At 43.2% G+C, this 27,473-nt stretch overlaps 1 protein-coding gene across 1 annotated transcript in view; it reads left to right on the top strand.

The window, feature by feature from the left end:
• The window catches only part of Shisa9 (shisa family member 9), a gene marked incomplete at its 5' end in the record, with an annotated part of 279,052 nt that overhangs the window by 225,254 nt on the left and 26,325 nt on the right, over nt 1-27,473 (top strand). Inside the window, 2 exons of the mRNA XM_033758741.1 lie at nt 19,411-19,566; nt 25,692-25,739. Of these exons, the coding sequence (XP_033614632.1) occupies nt 19,411-19,566; nt 25,692-25,739 (204 nt within the window). The remainder of the gene's footprint in view (nt 1-19,410; nt 19,567-25,691; nt 25,740-27,473) is intronic.

Below are 27,473 nucleotides of genomic sequence, written 5' to 3'. Positions count from 1 at the left end.
TGAAGGGACTTCGAGGTTCGCTATTCTACTATTTCTGAAAGAAGCTTCTACCTCTCCTTTTCAGCCTCATGTTTTACAAGTTGCTTCCTCCAGTCTCACTTCTTGCTATGCTACTGACACAGCAGATGGAGCTGGTGCCCACCCACAGCAGACAGACGAACTTCATTTGCAGCCCTCACATTGAACATGTTCATGCTGGGGCCATTATTAGTATGTCTCGGTGCCAGGCAGCTTGAACAACCAGTGGTACATATATGACTGTCCCATTGGGCATCGTTCCTTAATTTTATTAATAAAAGGACAGACAAATGTGATTAGATCGATTTGTATCACCAGTGGTACGCCTGATTGGATAGTCATGCAGGTACCACAGTGGGTCAAGCCAACAGGTAACTTCTTGGCTATATGGCAGAGTCATCTAGCTCAGGATGGGAGAGCCCTCCCTAACTCCAGCAACATAGACCGTGGCTCATTCCCATACCTCTGACCATTCCAGGGACAGGGAATGTGGCACAGAGAAGCCAACATCCAGCCTCGGAGAAGTCAGATGTGAGCATAGTAAAATGACCCAGAGAGTGGGAGAGGACGGGGAGGTGCATCCTTACAAACATGGCTGCCTTGGTCTATTTCCACGTCCAGTTTCTCAGAGGCCACTTGGTTCCTCTTCCTTGCCCTGTTCAGTGATAATATCTGTAATTGTAGAAAAGCCCGATATTACCTATAAGGTGGTCTGAGAATCAAGCAAACTTTTTGCTATTTCAGTCGTGACATCTAAGGCTTTGAGTGGCTAGACAGCTCCATAACAGTGATAAATTTCCCTGGTGTGTACTAAATGTTATGTGTCAGGCACAAAACTTTACCAGCTTTATTGTATTTTGTCCTGACATCACTATAACTATAGATAGCTCCTATGATTATCACTATTTTACAGAAGAAGCCAAGAATTACGAATGTTAAAAAACAATATTCAAAGCTGTATTACTAGTGAAGGCAGAGCTGGGATGCATATGCAAGCAAGAGTGTGCCCACATCTCTTCTTCTTCCCTTTTAATCATAGGAAGGAGGAAAAACTCATAAATAAGCACACCTTAGTGATCTTGGCCCCACTGATGACCCTGGGGGGATAAGGGTAGAGTTGCAAAAAGTAGATTCTTCCCATCTGTCATATGAATTGATTTTTTTTTGTAGTACTGTGGCTTGAACACAAGGCCTTCACACTGAGCTGCATCCTAATCCCCCAGGGTAGAGTTGCAAAAAGTAGATTCTTCCCATCTGTCATATGAATTGATTTTTTTTTTTTTTGTAGTACTGTGGCTTGAACACAAGGCCTTCACACTGAGCTGCATCCTAATCCCCCTCTTTATTTTGAGGTAGGGTCTCACTGAGTTGCCCAAGTGGGTCTTGAATTTATCACCCTTCTGCCTCAGCCTCCCAAAGTGCTGGAATTATAGGCAAATGCCACCATGCCCATTTGCATGAATGATTTTGAGGCTTCTCAAGGAAATCCCAAACCATGGCCCAACTGCAAAAATTAGATGATGAGATGAGGCCATTGAATGGGAGAAGATCAGGGTTCTCATAACCCAGACATGGAAAATCATAGCCAGAATTCCCTCTACTACATCTTGGCAGAAGGATGTGAATGTCATTATATCAGAAGCAGCCCTGGATTAATAGCATTAGACATGAAATGAATTTTTTAGTCAAGTATGGTGGCACACTCCTGTTATCCCAGCACTCAGGAGGCAGAGGTAAGTTCACCATGAGTTCGAGGCCAGCCAGGGCTATGTAGTAAATTCACAGCCAGCCTTAAAAATACATAGTAAGACCCTATCTCAAACAAAAGAAAAATACCAAAAATGAAAACACACAAGCAGAGGCTTGAAATGATTCTTTAAAGTCTCTTTCTTTGAGTTGAACTTGGCTCAGGTAATATATTCAGGATTTTACAGTGTGAATGAGACACTAGGAGCCTAGGAAACTGCTATGTAGTAAATTCACAGCCAGCCTTAAAAATACATAGTAAGACCCTATCTCAAACAAAAGAAAAATACCAAAAATGAAAACACACAAGCAGAGGCTTGAAATGATTCTTTAAAGTCTCTTTCTTTGAGTTGAACTTGGCTCAGGTAATATATTCAGGATTTTACAGTGTGAATGAGACACTAGGAGCCTAGGAAACTCAGCGTCTGTAGGCATTAGACATGAAATGAATTTTTTAGTCAAGTATGGTGGCGCACTCCTGTTATCCCAGCACTCAGGAGGCAGAGGTAAGTTCACCATGAGTTCGAGGCCAGCCAAGGCTACGTAGTAAATTCACAGCCAGCCTTAAAAATACATAGTAAGACCCTATCTCAAACAAAAGAAAATACCAAAAATGAAAACACAAGCAGAGGCTTGAAATGATTCTTTAAAGTCTCTTTCTTTGAGTTGAATTTGGCTCAGGTAATATATTCAGGATTTTACAGTGTGAATGAGACACTAGGAGCCTAGGAAACTCAGTGTCTGTGACACAAATGGCCATTGGTAAACTTATTTTCTTAGCTGAGATTTTCCAGAAACTCAAGTCTTTCAACTGCAAAGAACCACTAAGATGTTTACAATATCCCTGACATGTTTGTTGAGTGAACATAGACTCTTTAAGAAAAAGCTTACATACCTTATTCCCATGAAGAAAGGTATTCAGTGTATTTGTTATATTTCTGACTTCTAAGATAAAATGACAACTCGCAGCCCTGTTGGAGAATATTTTTCATGACAAGACCTATGTGACTCTGCCCCTGGGCCAGGTGCTAGAGGTTTAGACCAGGTGTGGAGGACACCTCACCCCAAAGCAGCCTGTCCATGGCTGAAATTTGTGCTTAGAGTAGAAAAATATACACTAAACAGACTAGAACTCAAGCTCTCAAACGTTTGAGATTGGGCAAATCAGATTCATCTGTTCTCATGGGATCCAAGTTATCAACACTGCACAGAGCAGTGAGTAGGATGCAAAATCCCACTTCCTCAGGGAGTTGATGTGGGAAAGCCTTCTTCTCAGATGGCAAGTTACTTCTGCTTCAGGAGACGCTTGATAGAATCATTGCGTTAGTCGGGGTAACATTTGGTTTTTGTGTTTTGGTACCGGGGATTGAACTTGGGACCTTGCGCTTGCGAGGCAGGCAGCGGAACCACTGGACAAAATCTCCAGCCCTCAGGGTAACATTTGGAATCTTGTGGTCAGTGTTAGTTCACTATTTTTTCTTTACAAACCTGAGTGATCCTGAGTGGTTGCCATGGAGTCGGCATTGTGCTGGGTCCTGGCATTATACTAGTAAGCAACAGACTGGTCATTGCCCACCAGGCAAGGGAGCTGTATCAATTAAATAGTCATGCAAGTAAGTGTACTTTTATAAATTATGATCATAAGAGTAAAGAGTATAGCTATTGTTACTATTATTTTGTTGCTTTTCAATACTAATAATAGTAGGAATCCATATTATAATTACTGTGGTGGGAGGACTCAGATTTATATAAGAAGCAGGCTCAGCAAAGCCTTTTGTGAAAAAATGCATATGAGCGGAGTCCAAAATGATGAATGAGAAATCAGGTGAAGAGAGTATGGAGGACCAGAGGAGAATTAAGGCCCAATTGGTCTCCTCTGAGAGCAAAAAGGAGAAAGGCTGCACACAGGGGTGACTGCATATTAGGGAAATTAAGACAGCTGAGGTCAAGTTGTTTCCCAGAGAAGGTACTAATGGACACTGGAGAGTAGATGAACCTTGTGTTACCTTCCTTGCTTGCACCCATGTTTGGTTGAATAAAAATGAGGTGAGCTAAAGGCTCGGGCTTCTTTGCCTGTTGGAGGTATGAGCTCCCTGGCTGTCAGCCTGCAGGTTGAGCTGACTTCATACCTCTTTATTATGCATCCTCATTTTCCCCAGACAGGGAGGAACAAAATAGTGGCTCTGGGTCTCAGAGCAAGGCTGGCTGGGTGAGTGCCCAGCATGGGGCCAGGGTCCCAGGGCTGCCTACAAGGAAGCGCTTGACACAAAGGGAAGGATATATGTAAAGGCTCTGAGGGGGGAAACACTGTGTGTATTTAAGGGTCCAGATGAGTGGGGCCAGTGTCCCAGGGCTGCCTACAAGGAAGTGCGTGACACAAAGGGAAGGATATATGTAAAGCCTCTGAGGGGGGAAACACTGTGTGTATTTAAGAGTCCAGATGGGAGCTCAGATTGCTGGGGGCAGAGATCAATGGGGAGGTAGTGTTTTGTGTCTGTAAAGGTGGGCAGGGGCTGAATCACTCAGGACCTTGTACAGAGGGTGGATATTACTTTTACTTTAAAATGCCGTGGGGATTGATGAAGATGTGTTTGAGCAGGAAGTGACTTGACAGGACGTGTGCATGAAAGATTACTCTGACTTGTGGATGGCCAATGGATTGAGAGTGGATGAGAGGAAGAGAGGTACGTCACTAGGTCCAGGTAGGAGACAGTGGTGGTTTGGTTTAGAGAGGAGCTGATGGAAATGGGGATGGAGAAATGAATCTAGGAAACATGTTGATAACAGTATTGAAAGAGTGCACTTTGAAAATATTTCCAAGATATGTGTTAGGGCTACAGAGGGGAGAATGAACCCATATTCACTTAGAGTTCCTCTAAAGGAATTGGCAAAGAATCAAGAGTGACATTACCTGGAAATTCAGCAAAAGCTTGGAAATCCACATCATCAGTAATATCTGTACCCACTCTAGATTTATTAATCATGTCTTGTACTATGGGCACAATCTCTGCTGTTATCTGAGAAATTATTTCTGATTTCATTTTTTCCAGGTCTTCTTTCATTGCCAGTTCAGCAAGTCCAGGTGGTTGAACATCATATTGTTACATCTTGTTGCCCTTTGGGGTTGCCTCAGGTGATCTGGAAGTCTGGTTTTGACACTTATTTCTCCGTCTTCTCATTTCAGCAGATGCAGCTTGCTGAGCCTTTGTTGAGGCAACTTTTTGCTCACCCAGTGGTCTTCAATTCTCAGCAGGCCACCAAGCAGCCTTTACTCTGCTGCTCCCCAGTACACCAATGCCTGGGTAGAGATTGGTGGCCTCCTAGATCCCAGAGCTGACCTGTTGTCTGGGTGGGCTTCTGTCTGGGGTCTGTGCCCACTTGGATGGTATCTAGGTGTGCCTCTTGCTGAGGGCCCTATGTAGCTGTTGTTTGGGAGGGCTTTTGGCTGGGGACTGTGCACCCCAGTTCGTATTGTCTGCGTAGACTTCTGGCTACGTTCTCCTCATGCGTATCAATGGTATCGGGGCGAGCCTCTGGCTGTTGCTTGTGTGCCTGTGTAGCTCTTTTCCAGGTGGGCCCTTGGCTACGGCTGATGGTATGGTGGGTCTCTGGCTGAAGCTTGCATGCCGGTGCAGCTCTTCTCTAGGTGGGCCCATGGCTTGGGAAGGTGTGCCTGTGCCTGTGCCTCTGGGGTTGGGGCGGGGCCCTAGCTGGGATCTGCCTGCTACCGAGCCACTCTGGCCCACATGGCTGCTCCCCAGGATCTGTACGAACCTACCAGTGGTATGGTGGGCCTCTGGATGACATTGTCAGTAATAAACATGGCGTACAACTTCCGTTGGGTGTTAGTAACAGGAGCAGGACACAAAGTACCACTAGAGGTGAAGTTGACAGGAACCTTCATAGTGCTGGAATAACTATCGATTTTGGAGAAAATAAGATTTAATCAAGAAAATTATTGAATCTGGAACATGGCCAAATTTGACAATGGGCTTACCTGATTTTCCATAGTATTTAAAAAAATTTTTTTTGCCTTTTAGGGTTCATTTTTGCCAGATAATTTTGAAAATAATGGCCAATCTCCATGAAATAAATATTACTCCTCTTATTTTATAAATGAGGAAATATGGAATTGCAGAGTTTAAATCGCCTGTCTTGGTCATGCTAGAGTCCATTGTAAAAAAGAATTATTTCCCCTAGTGGTTTAGAAGTGTTGGATTGGAAGGAGAGCCTTCCTTTCCTCTTTAATTCCACATTCATATACCTTGCCACCTGCTTTTATTTCCCAGCAGGTCTTAGCCTATCCAGTACTGACAGCTCTCTGTCTTGGCCACATGCAGCCTCAACCTCAGCTGAGCCAAATTGGCACAGAGTGAGAAATTCCTAAAATAACTGTTAAGGTAGAATCATCCAGAGGCTCCTCCAAGCCTATTTAAGGGAGGGTCTTTCATAGAAACTTTCATAGAAACATCCTCCACCCATGGGGAAAAATGCTGTGCTGTTACCTAATCCATGGATATCTGTGCTTCATGGGTAAGTTAAGCCCAGTTTTCTCATTTGTTTCATTGCCTTGCTTTTTCATTCTTGTCATTTGCTGTCACGAGCATCAAATGGTCCATAAACAAAACATTTCTCCACTGCACACATACTCCAAAAAGAAGAAAATAAATAAAATTCAGAGCAAACAAAATGGCTATATTGCTAAAATAGTATATTAAATCGCATGCAGTTTTCTTTGAGCAATGTCTAACTTTTTGGTAAATCACCTTGCACGCTGCCTGTCATATAGCAAGAGACTGAAAACTCTGCTTTTGTCTTCCTTTGCAGTATTAGAATCCAATCCCATTTAAGGGCTAAGCTAGGAGCTGGACATGAAGTGCTAAGGAAAACGAGCTTATATTCCTTTGATCTAAAAGAGGTATGGAGGAAAAACCATTCAATGGGTATGAAATTACAGTTAGCCGAGTGTCCTGAATTCAAGCATGAACCTGCAAATTCACACATTGCAGACCTACCTAGTGCCTCGGAATGTGGCTTTGTTTGGGAATAGGGTCGTTGCGGATAGGATTAGTTGAAATTAGTACAGGCTGGAGTAGGACTGGCTCCTATCCAACAAGACTTGTGTCTATATTAAAAAAGAGTAATTTAGATGGAGGTATTCGAAGGGCAGATGCCATGTGAAGATGAAAGCAGACACCCATAAACCAAGAAATGCTAAAGATGCCAGCTAAACAGGCTAGACCAGGGTCATGAACAAACATTCCTTCATCACCATCATGAGATACTAACTCTGCTCGCACCCTGATCCTGGATATTTTAGCCCTCAGAATGCTCGAAGACAAAATTCTGTTGTTAAATCACATAGTTTGAGGTACTGTGTTATGTAAGTCCCAGCAAACTAATCAAGGGTTCTCTAGGAGTAAAGTCATGCTTTGCTTAACAGTAGGATATATTCTGAGAGGTATGTTTTTAGGCCACTTTGTCATTATGTGAATATCATGGGTTGTGTTGCATCAACTAAGATGACTACAGCATCACCAGGCAATAAAATCTTGTGAGACCACTGTCACCCTTGAGAGAATGTGTGTGGTGGAACATCCAGTCCCATTGAAGGACAAGGTGGGGTTCAGGGCGGCCATTCACTTGGGGATGCAGTGTTTAAGTTCAGAGTCAGCATTCATTTCAATACAACGTAAAGGAGGGCATTTTGCAGAAGAAAGCATTATTTTTGCATGTGATTGTTACTTCACAATTTATTCTGAAGAGCTTGGATGTCTGGTTTGTTATCGCACCACATGTTAGGTCTTGAAACAAGGCCAAGCAGACAAGGTGCTGCTTACATTGGGCTGACAAACAGCAGACAAATAGTGATAGAGTACAAAGGAGACCATGGAGTAAGAGAAGGTGGGAGCAGAGGGTACAAAAGACAAGAAAGAGCAGAAAGTAAACCACAGTACTGTTGACTAATGCGTGGTGGTGGTGGGGCACATAGTCACTGCTAATATCATCTCAGGAAGTGCCTATAGTGGCTTCTGGGACAGTGAGCAAACTTTTTCATTTATAATGATGATGCTGAACCATCAGTGGTGAGTTAAAGTACTTGTTTTTGTCTATTTTGCTACAACAGAATGTAAGATTGGGTAATTTATATGGAAAAAAGTTGATTTATCCCGTGGCTTTTTTGTTTTGTTTTGTTTTAGTTTTTTTGAGACAGGGTCTCCTTATGTAGTGCAGGCTGGCCTTTCACTCACTATGTAGACCAGGTTGACTGCACATTTGCAGTAATCATCCCACCTCAGCCTCCCCACTACTGGGATTGTAGGTGTGCTCCACTGTACGCACTCCACGGTTTGGGAGGCTGAAAAGTCCAAGACCAGATGGCTGTATTTGGCAGTGGCATGGTGCTATGTCACAACATAGCAGGAAAACAGAAGGGCACGTGGTTGCATAAGAAGACCCAGAACGAAAAGGGCAGCCTTGTTTTATAATGCCTACTCTGATGGTAACTAATACAGTCCCATGAGGACTTCATGAATCCTCCTTAATGATCTAATTACTTTCTTGAGTTCTCACTACTTTTCAACACTATTACATCGGAGATCAAACTTTAACCTGTTTCAGAGAGGGTAAACCATATTCCAACGATAGCAGGGCTACTGTAGAGATATTCTCTTTCAAAGGCAATAACAGGGCTGCAGCTTTAGCTCTGCTCAGTGGTTCCCCTACCTGCCTTGCAAGCACAGGTCCTGAGTTCAATCCCCAATACCAAACAAACAAAACAAAGGCAACAACAATACATTGTAGTTTCTACATATTCATTTTTATATATACACAGTACTGCTTAAAATTAAAATTGAATTCCTCCTGTTTTTCTTGCTGTCTTTGTATCTTTCTTTTTTTTAGGATCTTCTAAAATGGAGTTAGATGGCTCCATCTTGTGCTTTACAGGCACATTTGCTTTGCTGTATCACAACACTAACCTTGCTGATTATTACTTGTCCTCCATCTCACCTGTCATGTGGCTGATCTGCCTCCCACTCTGGACTTTCTTCTACTTAGAGCACAGCCTGAGACTTTGAAATGAAGCTCTGTTCCCCAGAGCCTGCATAAAAAGTGGCTGAAAGTGAACATTAAATAAATATTTAACAAACTAGTTTTAAAATGTTCCCATCCTAAATGGTCAAAATAAGAGAAAAACATTTTCATGCTTAAAGATATAAACCCTTGGGTGACACAAATGGTTCATTTGCCACAGGATTTTACAGTTATGTATGTGTATAATTTTTCCTTCATTGCAAGGTTCCTGCTGGTCCCTCTGTCACTGAGATTCAATAAGATGGATTTAATTCTCCTTTTACATGATCATTTTCTGGTGGAAGCTTAGTCTGCTATGTTCTCTTTTGACAAATACAGGGTAATTTTGAGTTGGATATGATTTTTTCCCCTTGCTTGTGGCCAGAGATGAATCTGCATGGTATTTCAAACTAATTTTTAGGGTTTCTTCTCAAAAGGATGCTGGGTATAAAGATTTGGAGAGGTTAGAAAGGAAAGGCAGAGCTAAAATCCAGAGTTCTTTTCTGATCTCTGAATGTCTATTCTCTTTTTTGCTGTTATGAAAATTAACAGTGTATTTGGCCCCAGCAGGAGCACCTCCTACCCATTCCCTCTCATTGGTCCAGTGTTAATATACTTGAATAATCTGAAAAGTGCTCAAGAATTTTGAGCCCAAAGGGGTCCTTGTGCAAACCTCTCAGTATGTTACTTTGATTTCCTGGCGATCAGGGTAATCAATAAATCTTTACTTACCGTGCATTAGATGCTTAGTCTGTTTCAGGTGAGACACTACACGTGGTCTACATAATGTCTTTAACGTCACAGTATTTTCCTTAGGAAGCTGTTATGGTCCCAATTTAGAGCTTAGAAAACTGAGGCTTGGAAAGACTTTACATCACACCTAAAGATTCTTTGGTACATGGAGGAAAAGTTTGAATCAAAAATTCACTCAGAACCCCACTCTTCTTTCATTGTGTTATCTTTATGGCAATACACTTGGAGAGAGAGACAGGCTAAGGTTGCATCTGGTGGCCCAGGGAGGCGAAAGCAGTGGGGAGGCGAGAAGTCTATGGGCAGGATTAATGTGGTCCCTTTTGAGTGTTGAAAATTTTGGAAAAGTTGTATGGTATTCTGTATTTGTTCAGTAGGATAAGCTCCTGAATCTGTCCACCGAGCAATGGGACATTTGGGTTCTGTAGGAAACAAGATGTTCGCAGGACTGGGAGACCTGCTGGTTCTCTGGGTATAGCAGGAAGTTCTGTTCTCTGGATAAGAGAAGAAACAAAAAAGCAGATGTCTGGCCAGGGCTTTTTTCTCTGCCTGGAAATCTGCTGGAGGAAGAAAGGTACTCAGGACAGGAGATTCTCTCTCCCTAGGGATGGCTCTGCGTTTAGTGTCTAACCTCTTCCAGATCCGTGCTTGGAGCATCTGGCTCTGTGCAGGAAGCACAAGCTTTTGCCCTCAGACAAACCTGGGTTCAAATCCTGAAGCTGCTGCAACAGGCTATGTGATTTTGGCCAACGTTGGTTTTCTCATCTATGAAATGGTATTATAGTTCTTAGAGAAATGGGAGTAAAATGTTTCTACATGACTGATGTGCTTTTTTCCCTAATGCGTGTGATTCATTTCTTTATTAGTACCTGTTTGGAATTCATGCAGTTATCGTCTTGGAAGCAGTTATAAGTACATGTTGCAGCTTGTTTCTTTTTTTCCCTCCCCCTTCCTTGCCCTTCCTCCCTCTCCTACTGGTTCCCCCATTCTCTTTTTTTCATACTAATTGGTATTATTTGTCTTAGCTCGTGTTACGACCCGTAGTGTTTATGGGTTATTAGGCTCGTGTACACAGCATATCTTTACCCTTCTTATTTTACCCTCCGCCCCGCATGCCCTTCCTCCTCATCTCTCACCCTAGTTCCCATAGACCACTTTCCTCTCACAAGAGATCAGTTCCCTTGCCCCTTTCTATCCATCCTATATCATTTTCTTTGTTTGCACTGTCTCACTCAGATGAGACATACCATGCAGTATTTAAGCTTGTGTGCTTATTTCATCCATATACTGTTTATAAATGTATTTTCCAGGTGCATTTGTTTTCCTACAGATGGCTCAGATTTGTCATTCTTTATAGCCGAGTAGTATTCCCACACATATAGATACCACATTGTGTTTATCCAGTCATCTGTTGATGGGCATACAGGCTGCTTCCAGGATTTAGCAATTATGAATAAAACCCTAAGGAGTAACCCTTCAACTCAATTATAAGTTCTCCAATAAAAACAGAACCCACTTTAATCTTTTCTCCTCATCTACCACTGTTCCCCCCTTCAAACCTCCCCTTTACGGCCCGACACTACTCTTCCAGCTTCCTCCTATTCTCCACGTACCACCTCACCTACCGCATGGCAGAGTAACCACGAATAATCACTGTCATAGTGGGCACAGAGAAGAGACAGAGGTGTGTGTGGGTGGGGGAGAAGGAGCATCATATCCAAGCAGTGTAACATTGAATCTGTGGATGCTGCAATCCACATGACATCTGGCAAAACACAGGGACAGAGATGAAATCACATAAAGTAAATAACAGAAGGAGTAGCTATGGGCACTGGACATACAAAGCTGAAAATTATTCTCAGGAAGGCACCATCCTACTAAAAATCTCCATAGAAGCCACAACATAAAACATAATGTGCTCTTTAATTTGGAGTTTCTGAGTGTGTAGTTTTCATCTGAGTTGGCCTGTGGGATCCATCTGCTCAGGACAGGAAGGAGAGTCAGATAAAGTAGGAAGGACTCCATGTCTCCACAATGGTAGGACCTGTATGTAGCACAACCCCAGTTCCGAAGCTACCAGGCACCAAATCATCTCAGGGAACAGCTCTCTCAGCAATCTTCCCATCAGATTATGCCCCTGTTTTTTTAACTGGCTCAGCTTCTCTGTGATAGTTCTGAGCTTCTTCACAATGAGCCAGAGGCCCAAACAGGAGCAGGACAAGAGATTCTTCCCCTAAGATTTCCCTTGATTCATCCTACATTCCTCCCCAAACCCTGGGTTTTAATCTTCGTCATCTCTCTCTTCCTTCTCAAAACCTCCCAGAATCAAGGCAGACTTCCCATGTCTTTTCTTCCCTGGTTCACCTTTGTTAAAACTCTTGTCTTGCCGACCAAATCTTGTCCTTAACATGCTAACAAGTGGAGATGAAAGTAAAGAAAAACCTTCCACAGATAATAGCGTGACTTCAAAATGTTACATTATCTGGCTACAGATCAATTTTTGAATGTCAGAAATTTGAATATGAACTTTCACGAAGACGGTCAGGAAGTGTCCAAGACCATAGATCCCAGTTAGACCACCCGGCTCAAAGGATGGTTATGCCACTTTCAAGTGATGTTAATTTGGACAAAACATCTCTGGGTCTTGGTTTCTTCCTCTACAAAATGTGTTGATAATGATAGCTCATAGACATTTTTGGAATAGATGAATTAATCTGGAAGGGTATCTGGCACCTCACCCCCCCATGTAAGTGTCTATTATGTATACAGGTCTGTATTTACTTTCTCATCATCATCATCATCTTCTTCATCACCACCACCACCATCATCATCATTTTTCTTTTTGTTACTTCTGTAGTAAACTCTAAATTCCCCACCCCACTCAGGCATATGGAAGCTGGGGGTCATCCAAGGGAAGGCTCATAGACTCGGGAAGATCAAAAGGGCAACATACATTAATAACTTGAAAAATACTTAGCTCCCAAGCACTGTATCTTAATAAAGTCATTTTCTATAGGGATATGGGTTAACAGTTCTGATGATGCTATAAATATATGGTACATTGAGCAATTAATTAAAGGCATGGTGGATGACGGGAGTCAGGTTTATCACTGTTGGGATGAGGGGTTACAGATAAGCAGGAGGAGAGGGTTAGAATGGTCCATTCCACAATGGAGGTGAGTTGGAGGTATCTGGATGGATTTATGCTTAGATTAATAATAGGCACAGATGGTTGCATATATGGGTATTTGTAGATATAGGAATATATGTATATATTTGGGTTAGTATGAAAAACAGGTTTTCTTATTCCATCAGCTGAGGGAGACTGGAAGCAACTACAGTGTCCCTGAACATGCAGATCTTTGTTTCTAACACCCTACTCTCATGAAATGAATGAAGCTCCTCGAAGAAATGGTTCATCCTTGGGCCAAGATGGGAAATATTCAAGATGAGTTCAGAGAAGAGTGACTTACAGAAAGGGACATAGGAGCCAACTGAGACAGGTTCATCTGGCGAAGACTGCAGCAGTGTGAGCGTCAAAACAGAATGCCTCAGTATTAGATTGTAATTCTAAATATAAAATGCATACCCAGGTGTCCACCCTGAGAGGAATAAATTATCAAATAAACAAATAGATGAGGGAGAAGAGACAAATCTCCTGTGAAGAATTTTGGACAGTTTATACAGACATGCTCCCCTCAGTGAGGTAGAACATAACTGCCCAACCTTGGCTGTGAGTGGCACACAATAACTTCCTTCCAAAGACTAAAGGATGGTGAGGGGAGAGTAGAGTGTTTTGGAAAGGAGAAATCTGACAAACTCTACCTCAGCTGGATGATAAAATAAACATCAATGATAAATTTATCACTTATCAGTGATCAATCATCCTAGGAGGTCTCCTTGATAGGTTATCAGGAGAATATCACTTTACTCCTGTAGTTGTCCTCTCCCACTTCCATAGCTTAGGTCTACTCATGAGGAAAACAGGAGACAAATTCCATTTGGAGAACATCCTACAAGTTACCTCACCACTGCTCCTCTCTGCTGCTTAAACCATCATCTGAGCCACTGTCACAGCCAAGAAAAACCTAGGAGACATAACTGAATTTAATATGCTACCCAGATGAGATTCTGGAACAGAAAAGGAAAGACAAATTGATAAAAACTAAGGAAATCTGATCGAAGGGTGAATTTAGTAGTAATACACACTGGTTCATTCCTTTACCACAAAGGAGCCTTAACAGTATGTTGATAATAGGGACTTGGGTCCAATGCAGATGGGAAGTCTCTACACAATCTTTGCAGTATTTCTGTAAATTTAAAACTGTTCTCCAGTAAAAAGTTAACATCACTGTGTATCACCCCGTATCACCGCCTCGTAAGGCTGACGTGAGGACCAAGGAGCTAGGATGCATGAGAAGTGCACATACCTCTCCAGTGCCATTCTGTCTTGCTCTTCCTGGGGGTAGGTTTGGAGGGAGTTGCTTCCATTGTCTTCCCTTCAAGATGAACCAAACTGGTCTAATCCTTCACATTTGTCTTTTCTGCACAAAGAAACTCATAGCGTCCTGTCAGTGTTTGTAACTGAGCAGTTTTTACCCTAACTGACCCTCTTGGAATTGCATCCACTTTACTTCTGGGGAGTGACTAAGATATTCCACATAATAACAGTACTTACATGGTGGTTACCGTGATGTAAGGCTGCCAGGTGCTTCCAATTAGAGTAATTATATCTTAACTTCCTTTGAACATGATTGTCACGGATGTGAGGCTCCTTCTCTGTATTAGGAGGGAGAGCACAGGAGTGTCACCAGCTTCTTGTTTGCTGGTGGAGCCCACTGTCATAGAACAGCAAATGCTCCCTAGTTCTTCTTAAGGATCATACTAACTTGCAAAATTATAATGAGGTGGGGATAGTATTTTTATGGCTTTGGGTAGGGAGACCCTTTCGATAGAGGTGGACAAGGTGTTTCTTGGCTTGGAGTGTATCTAGAAGAGAAATCATTCTGCCAAGAGCAAGACATCACTGATACTACGAGGTTCCTCCATGCACAAAACTGTGAAAAAGAAATGATACTGAGTGTGGAGTCACGTGTGCGTGTGTATGCACGTGTGTATGCACACACATCTTTGTCTTTTTTTCTCGACTTCGCAAGAGCGGTATATGTGCAGACGCTAACCTACATACACACGCACACACATCTTTGTCTTTTTTTCTCGACTTCGCAAGAGCGGTATATGTGCAGACGCTAACCTAAATCTTGCTCAGTCTGCGCTCTTGTTTACCCAACTGTTTTACTTTTCTTGGGTGCCAGCTTGGGTGTTCCTCCCATCTATACTTTCTCCTTCTCTGGACATGTTTGGGGAAATTCAACAGAGCAACGGGCTGCCCATTTTCTGTCCTGTAAAATGAAGCAACATTAAAAAACCCAGCCACAAATGTCTGTTTAGTAATTCTTGATGGCTTCCTTAAGACTGAATTTTAGTATTTCTCAATATCCAATGCCTGGAAGCTATCTCAAAGCTGCTCTCTAAAACTGCCAGAAATTGACTTCCTGCAGTTTTGAATGTGAAAGCGAGAACATGATTTTGGGACAGTCTCATTTCTCCTTTTGAGAGGTATCACTTTGGTGGGCCCTCTCCGTCATGCTTTCTTATAGTGAATGACTACTCCCTGCCCTTGAGGTAGCCTAGGACTTGATAGAAATAATCTAAAAGCAAATACTCTATAATGGAATATTAAGTATTCTGTGTAATTATATAAAAGCTGTCCCAAGATGTCCTGTGGGGAACATCTTTACAGATTTTTTTTCCCCTTTCATGAAGTGGCTAGGCTGTCCCCAGGCAGGTCTGGAAACAGGATTTGAGCATAGTGATGCTTCTGGGACAGAAGGAGCAAAGATATGGGAGAAGAGTTCACTCTGGGGGACAAGTCTGAGCACATCAATTCTGACAGTCAGGCTAATGTTTGATGTCTATTTCCAGGAAAGATAAAAGACTTGCCATTGAGCCATTGTTTAATTAGTTTACCCATGTCCTTGGCTGTTCTCTATGTACTGTTAAATATTTTAAAGTTTCATTTCTAGTTGACGCATACTAACTGTATATAACTGTGGAGTACAGTGCGATGTTTTATGTAGTGATCAAATCAAAATAGTGGCCTTAAACATTAGGCTTTACTCTGTGGTGAGAACATACAAGATCCTGTCTGCTAGCTGTTTTGAAATACACATTATTATAACTATAGTCATCCCCCTGTGCTGTAGAACACCAGAACGTATAACTCGCTTCTAACTATAGTATCTGTTGATCAACCTCTCCCCATCCTTCCTCACTGCACCCTCCCCAGCTGGAAAGTTTCCGCTACAGTGGAATGGTGAATCAAGGGGCAACCGCTTTTCCATGGTGATGCAAGCTCAATCTTTGCCTTTTTCACTGTGACTTCAGGGGCAGTTGATTCTGATCGGTTCCAGCTTCCCAAAAGGAATCAGATGCAAATTTCATTAGTCAGAACTCTATGTTGCAGGTGGCAGAAACCCCAAAGCATAACTGGCAGTTTAGAAGGGGGCACCTTTATTCCCTCAGCTTCTCGTAATGAAGAAAGATTTTCTTTACATGGTAGGTTCAATATCCCTTGACTTCATGGCCTCTTAGCTTTTTTTACTGTGGTGGTTCTAAATAGAAATATTCATGGAAGAAATCTCAGTGCAAATTATATCCCCCATCCATCCAATCACTATGAGAAAAGGAGAATTATGATTGGTCTGATTTGGGTCATGTGCTCACTTATGTGGCCAGAAATGTGAATTACTGTAGCATTTGGACCATTGCCATTTCAGAATATACATGCCTGCTTTTCAACTGTCAGCTCTCACAACCCTGGATGAAAATGCTTATGACTTCTAGGGGTGATACTGCCTGTAGACGTAGGAGGTTGCAAGTGCTGAGGAATTGATATCTCCTTGGAGCAGCTGTCCACCAATGATCAAGGGGAACTATCATGGAAATCCAAAGGGGCTCCAGTCTTAACCTCATGTACCAGAGTGGGATTCAACTTCAGTTCACCGCAATTGCCTGTTGCTTGGCACCATACTCTATTTGCTTATTTTTCTTCCATGTCTTATTCTCCCACCTTTTTGCTTCATTTCTTAAGACAATTTCCCAAATATGCTTTTACGCTTGAGACCTTATCTTAGTGATTTCTGAGAGAACACAGAAATGAGAGAGTTATCATGACTGGCAGCTTGTCACATGACTCAAATGGAGACAAAGCAGTATATTAAAGGAATTGATTGTTCGGAATATACAGAAATAGTAGTGACCCACTGAAAACTATACCACACACATACAACAAACATACACAGAACAGCAAACGGCGAGAACTTATAATAAACCACTTCCCACTGGACTAACTTTAGGACAGAAATATTCCTGCCTTGATGTTCCCAATGGGAGCAGACAAAACCCCCAGCAGGTTGGCTCAGGTGAGGAAATGTCAAGGCATCCCAGAGTGAAAACCACACTTTTCTGCCACTACTTCGTTAATCCAAGGTCTCTGCTACCCCAGCTGAATGTCAGCCAAAAAGCCATCATGGCAGAAGGATGTTTCTGCCCCTTTTGATGCCAGCCTGAGTTGGCTTATGCTTGGCGATGTTCCTTTTAGTCACTTGGGTTTGTGTGATGGCCTTGGCACATGCAGTGTCAAGAATACAGTTCCTGTATTTGTGCTCTGGCTGGTATCCCTTCCCCTTTCCATTTGGTTTCATTGGTTTTTAAAGCCAAACATATTCCATATATGTTATGGGTTGAGTTGTCTAGAAGCAGACCCTGTAATAGGAGTTCTGGTGCATGTGACTCTGAGGGAGTTATTTTCAAATACATAAAAACCTGTAAAGTTCAAGGGAGATACCATAAGGATGATAAAGGAGTCATACATACAAAGATGGTGGCCTCAGGGGTGATCAACTGTAGCTCTTGGGCCAAATCTGGAGCCACTTGATTTTGCAAATAAAGGTTTATGAAACACAGTCATGACTATTTGTTTATATATTATCTAGGGCTGCTTTCAGACTAGTGCTAGATTAGTTACAGTATAGGCTAAATGGCCTGCAAAGCCTAAAATATTTACTACCTGACCCTTTAGAAAAAAAAGTTTGACAACCCAGTCATAAACTTGACCCAATTCACAGTGAGATTTAGAGCACCCACTGCTGCATACAGTTGTCTCCACTTTGAAGCAAGTGGCTGGTCTTGGCACCTTAGTGCTCACCATGCATTGATTGCCAACCACCCCACGTGGTGAGGGTGAGATCCATGAAGTGTGTTAAGCCCAAGTTGGTGGCCCTATCAGCTGAGAGCAGCTCTCTGGATACCAGGGGCAGCTGCGAGCTTTTAGCAGTCGCCGGTCACAGCAGTGGGGAAGTGGGTGGGTGCACAAGCTGCATAAGGGGATTTTTAAGGGACCTCCTGCCTAGAGCGTAATGTGTGTCTGGATTGGTGCCAGTACTTCATGAAGCTGGGCTGAACCCGAACCATCGCCATCTCAACTATAGTCCTTGTCTCCGGTTTCATCTTGCCCATCTTTTGCTCTCAGGGTGAAGGTGGACCATCTTTGTTCCATTTTCTTCTCTCATATTCTCAGTGATGCATGGCCAGGCACAAACTCTCTTGGTTCTGAGCAGGACAGTTTCCCCCCAACTACAAGGCCCTGGCTGACTTCTTTGCCCAAACACCCCTCTAATTCCTTTTCTCTCCCACAACTAGCTTTCTTTTTTTTCCCTTTGCACCTCATCTCAAAGGACATTTCATCAAATGAACTGTTTTTTTCCTCATGAACCTCTTTTTCCTCTTTTCCCACAAATCGCCTTCCCCTCTAATGGCCAAAATGCATTATGCATGCTTTCATATACTTTATATGTCTTACGCAAGCCATAGCATACAAAATTAGCCATAGACTTTCTTCCTTTAAGAAAAATGCTATATTGTTTGTATTCTTTTGAAATTTGTCCTCACTTCGCAATAGAAGCCACAAAAACATCTCCAGTTAACATATATAGTTATTTTATTTTAATGCATTTTTCTGTTTCAAGATATTCTATCATGTATATATAGCATACAATATATGTTCAGTAATTTTAAAGAATTTCCATAGTAACAGGAGTTCAGTTTATTTTTGTGTTTTTAGTTTGTATCAGGAAATAATGCACTTGTGCAAAAATATCTCTGAACAAATAGCCATATATTCTGGTGCTTATGTCTCCGTAGGCTGGTCCCTAGAAATAGCTATTGTTTGGTAAACATATGCATGCACTTTGAATTTCAATACACTGTGCTAACTTCTTTTTTTCTGCAAGTTATAGCAGGTTCCTTGTCCATCAGGCAACAGCAGGACTTTCTTTCCCTTACACCTTTGCCATGTTGGTGTCTTCTGATCCTTTGTTTGCCAACCCCTCAGCAAAGGGATACCTTCTCGTTGTTCTTCTGACTTGCATTTCCATGCCTCTGTCTGAGGTTGAGCATCTTTCTGTACAAATATTGTTTTGATAATAAAATAGCCCCCAAACCACGGACTGGAACATGCTAATTTATGGAAGAGTAGAGATGTTTTGAGCACATACTCTGCCCTTGAAGTCACCTGTCTGGCCTCAGTGGCTTGCCAATGATAGTTATGAGTTTGGCTGTTTTGGGTACTGCTGCACACCCTTTGCTATTCTGCTGCCCAAGGGGTGTGGAGAGTTTCAGTTTCAGGGGATGTGATGATGATGGAGGTGGGTAGATGATTCTGCCTTGTCTCTGACCGTCTCTCTGTCTCTGCGATTTCAGATGCCACCCAGATGAACAATGCTGTACCCACCTCTCCTCTGCTGCAGCAGATGGGCCATCCCCATTCGTATCCCAACTTGGGCCAGATCTCCAACCCCTATGAACAGCAGCCACCGGGCAAAGAGCTCAACAAGTATGCCTCTTTGAAGGCAGTCGGTAAGGGCCTCTGCATGGATCCCTGTTTTTTTCTTTTATTTTCTCCTTCCTCTTTTTTTTTTTGGGTTCTCCTTCTAAATCTCTTTCTCTCCATTTTTTTTCACTCCTTTTTCTCTACCTCTCCTTTTATATTTTGTTTTTCTCTGCCTCTCTCTCTTTGTTCTCTTTTCTGTCTGTCTGTCTGTCTATCTATCTATCTATCTATCTATCTATCTATCAATCTATCATCTCTCATCTTTCACCTAGGTTTCTTTATATGGGACCTAGGTTATTGAGAACCTAAGCCACTTAGCTGCTTTCTCTGACCCATCTCAAGCACAAGGCAATATCATTGGACAACAGACACATTTTGAGTAAGATCTGTTTTTTGGCGAGGAGGATCTGGATGCTCATGTGGTCCCACGGACCTTCAAACCCCATCAGTATCTTCTGTCTGACCCAGCGAATTCTCAGGTGCCCAGACCTGGAATCCAGGTCTCTGAAATGCCTTGCCTTCTAGTGGGTAGCACCTGTCACCTACACAGTCCATCCCATCTCTGAGAGGTTAGTAAGCAATGCACATTCCTATCCCGGCAGCCTCTGATATTCAAGATGGAAATATTTTCTGGGCACTTTCTCCAACTGGGCACTTGGAGCTCCACAAATCGAGTCCTTGCCAAGTGTGCAACACTGTGTTAGACCTTTATGCACACAGCCTCATTGATCCAAAGAGGAAAACACACCTTATCCCAATTGTTGGATTAGGAAACAGACTCAAAGAAGCTAATTTATGCCAAATCACACAGCAGTGGGTAACAGAGCTGACCACTGAATTTGTATTTTTATTACTGCAGAGCTAAAGCTCCTCCCACTGCCCTGGTTCTTTGCAGCCCATTCCCCACTCATACTTGAGGGAGGGTGACAGCAGCCTTGACAGTGACTGAGGCTTTTGCTTCTAAAAGACTTCCACTGGATGCGAGCAGTTGCCATACTGCTTAGTGATTCCTGACCTGTGATTGGTTGTGGCAACCTCTGTTTTCCCAAGTGGGTATCTCTAACTTGTGGATTTAAATTACTAGAAACACCTGCAAAATAGATCAAATATATGTGTGCCCCAGCCCCACACTAGAGATTTTAACTGAACTGCTTGAGGAAGGGATTCAAAACTGAGCAGTCTTACTAGATGCTTCCAAAGTGGAGCAGGGCCGGGAGCCATTGATTTAAACCACCCTATCAGTCTGGCATCCAAGAAAACCAAGGCCCATTGCAAGTGCTTGCTCTGAGCTCCCTCTTCCAAGTGCTTTGCAATTGACCTGGAGCACAGGTACTACCTCCTTGTGCCTAATGTGCTTGTGGGCTGTGAATATCAGATTCATGAGGCAAGAGTGCTGGTGCCTCCCATCGGGCCAGGCACAGACTCGGTGATGAGAAGGAGCTCTTGTTCCCCATCTCCTAGGACTTCCAGATGGAGTCACTGAAAGAGGGATTGAGCCAAACTTATAACAGCAAGGTCACAGGTTGTGCAGATGGACACAGGCTTTTCTAAATTCGGAGACTTGTGTGACCTTCTCTTGCAGTTACTCACGTTTCATGCTTTATTTCCACGCCCGACTCACTGTGCTCCCAAACCACAGATTCCCTCTCTTCTATATTGCATGTGTGCATAGCATATGCGGCCTAAGCATGTTCAAATATATTCAGATATTACTAGGAAGGGACGAAAGCTGTTGCCTAGGAGAGCGAGAGTTAGACATCTTCACCGCAGTGTAACTGTGGAAGACTTCGCACAGTGTTCAGTGGCCTGCCTCCCTATCCGAGCCCTGCGGTTCAGTGATAAATGGCACCTGCTGTTATATTGGATTCCTATTTAGGTATTTAAAAATCAGCCCAGATGTCTTTTTCTTTCAGGACTGGTCACACAATCCTGTGCAGCTCATTTCTTCTACTTAGGCTCAGAGTCCCCCACGCCCAACACTCAGTACCTCTTTGGGTAAATAGCAGCAAGATATTCCAACAGGGTGCCTTTATACTTTCCAGGATTTATGCAAGGCTCTGGTAGATAACGAATATCTGCACAGCCTTTGGAATTAAATTTGCAATGTGGAAGTATATTTGACACTCTTTGTGTAACCCTTTGTTCCACAAATTGGGATTCCTGAAATGTTTATTGAATGAATGAAGGAGATTGCCTTTGACATGAATTAAAGAGTAGCTTAGTTGGAAAGAAGCATTCTTTTGTAGTTGTTGTTGTTGTTTTTGCTTTTGTTTTGGTTTGTTTTTTGACACAGGGTCTCACGATGTAGTTGAGACTGACCCGGAACTCACCATGTAGCCCAGGTTGGTCTCGAACTCGCAGTGATTCTCCTGCCTCAGCTCTCAAGTGCTGGGGTTACAGATGTGCACCACCACGTCTGGCCTTGGAAGGAACCATTCTTATATCTTCTAGAAAGGCAAAGCATCTCTCTTGTCCAAACCATCCTGGAGATGGTTGATGGAACTCTCTCCTCCTCTTTATCCTTCTTTCAGATTACTGTAGGGTGTACAGGTGCTTTAACTGAGTCACCGATGGCCTTGTGGAGCCTCCAGCAAGAGGAGCACCAGTTTTGAAGCAGGGTAAAAATGGCTTGACCTAGTGGTTACCCTGGAGTCCAGGATCAGCCTGCATCAGCATACTGCAAATCCCATAATAAATGCTCTTTTGAGGGTTCTTTATTAAGGCATAATGTGATCATGGAGTGAATGATGAAGTGCATTTCATTAGTGAAGCCATTACCACCCAGGAGAGAAGTTGTTTAGAAAAATGGCTTGCTCTTGAAAGCCTTGCAACCTCTCATAACTAGTCTCATTTCATAAAAACTTGAAGGAGTAAGGGAGAATTAGCCTCTAGGGTTAACTACTAAGCTCAAAAACTACCTCCAGAGAATAAATTTCTCTGTACAATTTAAAATCCAGAAACTGTGGTTCCTACTCGGAGGCTCCACCTTGACTCATTCTGTGCCCTTACTCAGTATGAGACATTGAGCCAGTCGCTACATGCTTGGACTTTGACTTCTTTGTGTGGAAAACAAGCCGGCCGACATGGCCCCAAACCCATTCGTATTTTAGAATTTCAAATCAAACAGTTCCACTCATTGTAGTTACTGGAATACCCATGGATTTTTGCTTGTTTCCTGCCAGTGCTGCAGGAAAAAAGAAAAAAGATTTGAAGAAGGGGTGCTAAAGTTTGGATGGATGTTCCTGAGACACATTCTCCCCAAACTCACGCTATTTTATTGTTTTATTTTTGTTGGCTTGTTTGAGGTCACCCTCGCTTGCGGTTACAGAGGGCTCTTTTCTCTTTCAACTTCAGGGATCTGGGAGTTTGTGGCTGCAGAATGGTCTCTTGTTTTCACGGGGCTCACTGCCGAACTGTTGGTAAAAGAGCACACAGTAGGGAAACGTCAGGGTTAAACTGTGTAGAACTTTACAAGAAGGGATGTTGAGGGTGAGTTGTCATTCATTCATTCTCCAAACATTGAATCTGGTGTCCCATTGATTATAGATCCCATGGACGTATGGACCAGATCGATCCTGGTTGTCAGTGTATCCCTGGAATATAACACCATTTGGGGGTCCCTAGTATGCACTTCTGTCCCTATCTGTGAGGCCAGTGAACTCTACCATGTGGAAGGTACCGCATCAAATCAAGAGCCTGACGTGGTCAGGAAGAAGGCAGAAACATAGCACCGCCTCTGACATTGGTCAGGACTGAGTTTAGTACCCAGCTAAGACATTATCAAGTCATTGCAGAAATTACCTAGTCCTCAGGTCTCACTTTCCCTATTTGTAAAATGAAGATAATAATAACATGCCACTAATGGCTTAGAAAAGCCAATGATATAAGCAGGGAAAGTTCTTACCTTGGCACGTAGTAAATTATGAAGCATACTAAACTCTCCAGACCACAGTCATTTGTTGGTCATATCATTCCTCTAATTTGCAAGATATACTGGTAGATTAACATGCAGTGGCCCAAATTTCATTTCTGAGGGAGAAAGAATTAGATCTGTATTCTTCCCTTCAGTGTAAGAAAGACATAAATGAAAGTTGGCTCACACTGGGGATCTGATCAAATAAACAAGAAGAAAAGAAAAGAAAAAAAAGCAAATTGCTTTTCTGAGAATCTCAGGACTCAGCAGAGTCAGCCCAGATCTCTTCGCATTCTCCATCTGTAGCCTGGACAGCGAAGGTCCAGATGTGTAAATGTTACAATCCATCAAAGAAAGGTTCCATGCTGCTCAGTTGACTCTCCTTACTAAGACGACCACGAGGGTTTACGCATTTTGGAAACGTTTTCCACTGAGGTCAGAATTGAGAAATGCATCTTGTTGTAGAGTAACCAACCCAATGTGCAGCTGGAAGACTTGATTAAGCACTCACATTCCCTTACCTGTGCTGCCCAGGCAATGAGTAGTTATAGCGGGAGAGCCACTTGCAGGACTTTAAGTCAGTCCCTTCCCCTTCCTTTCTGTACCATGGGCTCATTCTCCTTTCACATGAGCATTTTCACCCAATTAAATATCTGCCTGAAGTCCACTATTGGCACCGGGTATGTAGCGGGGACTTAAGTATATGTTTGGTAGCACGTGTACTTTCTTATTAATGACCCTTATTGCCATTGGGTTTATGGAAGAAAAGTGTTACTGCCTTGTCAGAGCTATGCCCTGTCTTAGGTTCTAGGGACAGAGGTGACAAAGGAGTTACTCCTGCCTTCAAGGCAAAGAATGATGGATTGATTTGGGGGTGGGATGATGTCCTTGCAGTCAGTGACTCAGTGATTGGTCCCTCTGTATTCACCAGCACAGAAAGATCGGGAGCTGTATCACTATTTCCAGATGACCAGGGCTCTGGGGGAGAAGCAGCATCAAGTCATCCCAGGCAGATCCCCCTCACTTTTAACCTCATCACTCTTCTCCTGCCACCCCAATTTTTCCCCTTTGTTGTTAGTGATGAGGGCATAGGCCTCGGATTCACAGGAAATGGGCAATTTGAACATCCTTTGGCATGCCCGGGAGGCCAATCGGAAATGTTTAAATGGGGCCGGATCCGTGTTCCATAATCATTCAAATCACAGACTGTTCCCTGCACCTCCTCTGAACCATCTCTGGAAATAGTGCAGACAGTGTGGAGGACTTGGTCTTTCCAGGGAGATTCCTAAGAAAGGAAAGGGGAGCTAGTAGTAGGACTTGTTGACTGGCCAGTCCCCCAGGTAATGTGGAGAGATCATTATGTGTAGAGTGGCCCAGGTTTAAATAAAACCCAGTCTTACAGAGAGGGAACATCAGGGGAAGGAGGTTGTATAGATGGGTTCCTTCTCATCTGCCTTTATTTTATAAAACAGTCAATGTGAGATTCTGTTAATAATATGAGATTCTCCTAGGGCTTATTCAGTACATCTGAAAGGGAATTCAATTTGGAGAAAGTGATTTGTAACAAAAATTCCAGGCATACATCTGTCCTGTAAAGCAATGAATGATTCATTATGGGATTATCAAGTAACAAGCTTGATCCATTCAGTGTTTAGGGGAATTTCCATACTTTGGGTAGAGTGACCCTTTGGAGAAAATTGGATCCATGTATTCGTTTAACAATATTTTTCAAATATGGATTTGATGCTAGGCACGATGGTACCAAACCCTATTCCACCCAGCATTTACAGTCATAGCCAGGGGAATCTGTCCCAAACCTGAACTTGGAACTTGCATTTGGAATAATATGTTACCCCCGCTTGGTGGGGGGGTTGCAATTAAACAGCGTCAAAATTTATCTCTTGTTATACGAGTTTAGTCATCAAAGTAACTCACATGTTCCTCTTTTGTAGCAAGTTAAAATTATGAGCCAGATTTACTGCCTAAGAATTCTCACTACGTTGTATGACTGAAACGATCGGAGCTTTTTCAGGGGACTTCATTTGATCTCGCGTTAGGTGTTAACACAGTTTTTCTTCCCGGCCTCCCGGTCAGGCACACAGAGTTGCCGTTCATACTCGGCTTCCCTCTGTTCCCTGGGTCCCCTGAGGGCCGCCCCCTTAAGGGTTGCAGCTGGGGTGGCAGTGCTGGGTGAGAGGGGATAACACAGATCAGCATCTCTCGATTGTTATTTTTTAGGAAATTCTGATGGTGACTGGACAGTGGCGACACTTAAGTCACCAAAAGGTACCGTACGGCCTTTTTTGCCTCTTTTGTCCAGGTGTTGTCAAATTTAATATTAAATAATGGAGCAACAGAGAGTCCCAGTGTCTGTATATGACCCAGTATACATTTGTGTCTGCGTTGGGTGGTGTCTGCAAGTCTAAGTTCCAGTGTATAGGTGTGTGTGTGTGTGTGTGTGTGTGTGTGTGTGTGTGTGTGTGTGTGTGTGTACATGTCTATTTGTGCCTGAGTATGGTCTGTCTACGCTCTGGGCAGTTGCTGGACCATGTGCTACCCCTTGCTTCCCAATATTTGTTGCTTGAAGGAAAATTCTTCCAGCAGAAAACATCCCAGGTAAGAAATGCAAGAATTTTTCCTTTTTTTTTCTCCCCCTCTCAGAAAGTTACAGAAGCAAAATTGGGTAACACAGGGTACATTAGTGGGAGGGACACAACTTCTGATGGAGACGTAAATATGATCAAGTTGTTGACTAAAAGTCGGGGGAATGATTAGCCTTCTAGGGAACAGAATGCTGCTTTCTACTTTCCTAGGCAGAGTGGTGAAGAGCAGAACAAGAAGTTAGCAGACTTGAATCTGTGAGGTAACTAGCTGGGTGATTAGGCCAAGTGGTAGCTATAGTTAATTCATTCCCTCCTGTGTGCCAGCGTTCTGGTCCTTCATATCCGTGTCACTTCATTCCCCAGTGATTTGACTGTGTAAGCATTGCCATTCCCATGGAGAGACAAGTTCTTGAGGGCGGAGGAAGGGTAAGTTACACGTCTTAAGTTTAAGCAGCTGCTCAACGGTTGCTCTGCAGTTCGAACTCATGACTGTCCAATAGCTAAGCTACTTTTCACTAGGGGCCAATGGGAGAAGCTCTTTTCTGGACAGGCCAGCAGCACCTCTGATTCTTCCTTCTTTATGTTTTCCTGGGTTCAGTAGTAGAAAGAAAGCAGCTGACCTGAGGAGGTGGAGGTAGAACTCATGAGTGACCTGGAGCTGAGGGAGTTTAGGAGACAAAGCTCAATTCCAGGCGTGGTATTGGCGCGACCATCTTGCCTTCTCAGAGGAGCATTCTGCCTTCCAAGAGAAGAGTGAGTCAGGAAAGTGGCTGGAATTGGGGGCACCCACTCGGAGGCTTTTGTAGGCAAGCAGTAACCTGCACTGGGCCGGGGGGGAAATTGGAGTGGAGACGTAACTGGGAGGCTGCAGAGGGCATGGGGGGGTGATGGGGAGGAGCCACCGACAGACTCATGGTGCTCACATCGGAGCCCCGGGAGCACACCAGCGTCACCTGGAGGATTGTTCAAAACTAGATTTCTGGGCTCTACCTAGGAACTTCAGCTTCACTAGGCCTCGAGGAGAGCGCCAAGAATTGAGTTGCTGTGGGTCCCCACAGTGATGCTGCTGCTTGCTCATCCGGGGACCACATAGTACTTTGCAGATCCCTGCAGTAGAGAAATCATTCTGGGAGACGAAGCCATTTTCTCTGCGGTTTCTCTGAGTTCTGAAGAAGGGAGTTTGACCCGGGCCCTAGAGGTTCGGAAGCACCTGGGCTCATGGATGGGGCTTGGGTGGGAGGAAATAATGTCCCACAGTGGGAAAGAGAGCTTTAGATCCACATGTTTAATGAGAATCCCCCGACTACCCAGTCTCTGTCTAGATAGAGACAGGTTGTCGGGTCTTGCATTAGATAATAAGTGTTCGCATGTCAAAGTCCATTTTTAGAAATGTAAACACAATTTGGAACATGACAGA

Source organism: Fukomys damarensis, unplaced genomic scaffold (genome assembly GCF_012274545.1).
Source record: "Fukomys damarensis isolate Sample0158 unplaced genomic scaffold, DMR_v1.0_HiC HiC_scaffold_34, whole genome shotgun sequence".
Taxonomy (NCBI): domain Eukaryota; kingdom Metazoa; phylum Chordata; class Mammalia; order Rodentia; family Bathyergidae; genus Fukomys; species Fukomys damarensis.
The sequence above is the reverse complement of the archived record's forward strand: the minus strand, read 5'-3'. Positions and strand labels throughout refer to the sequence as shown.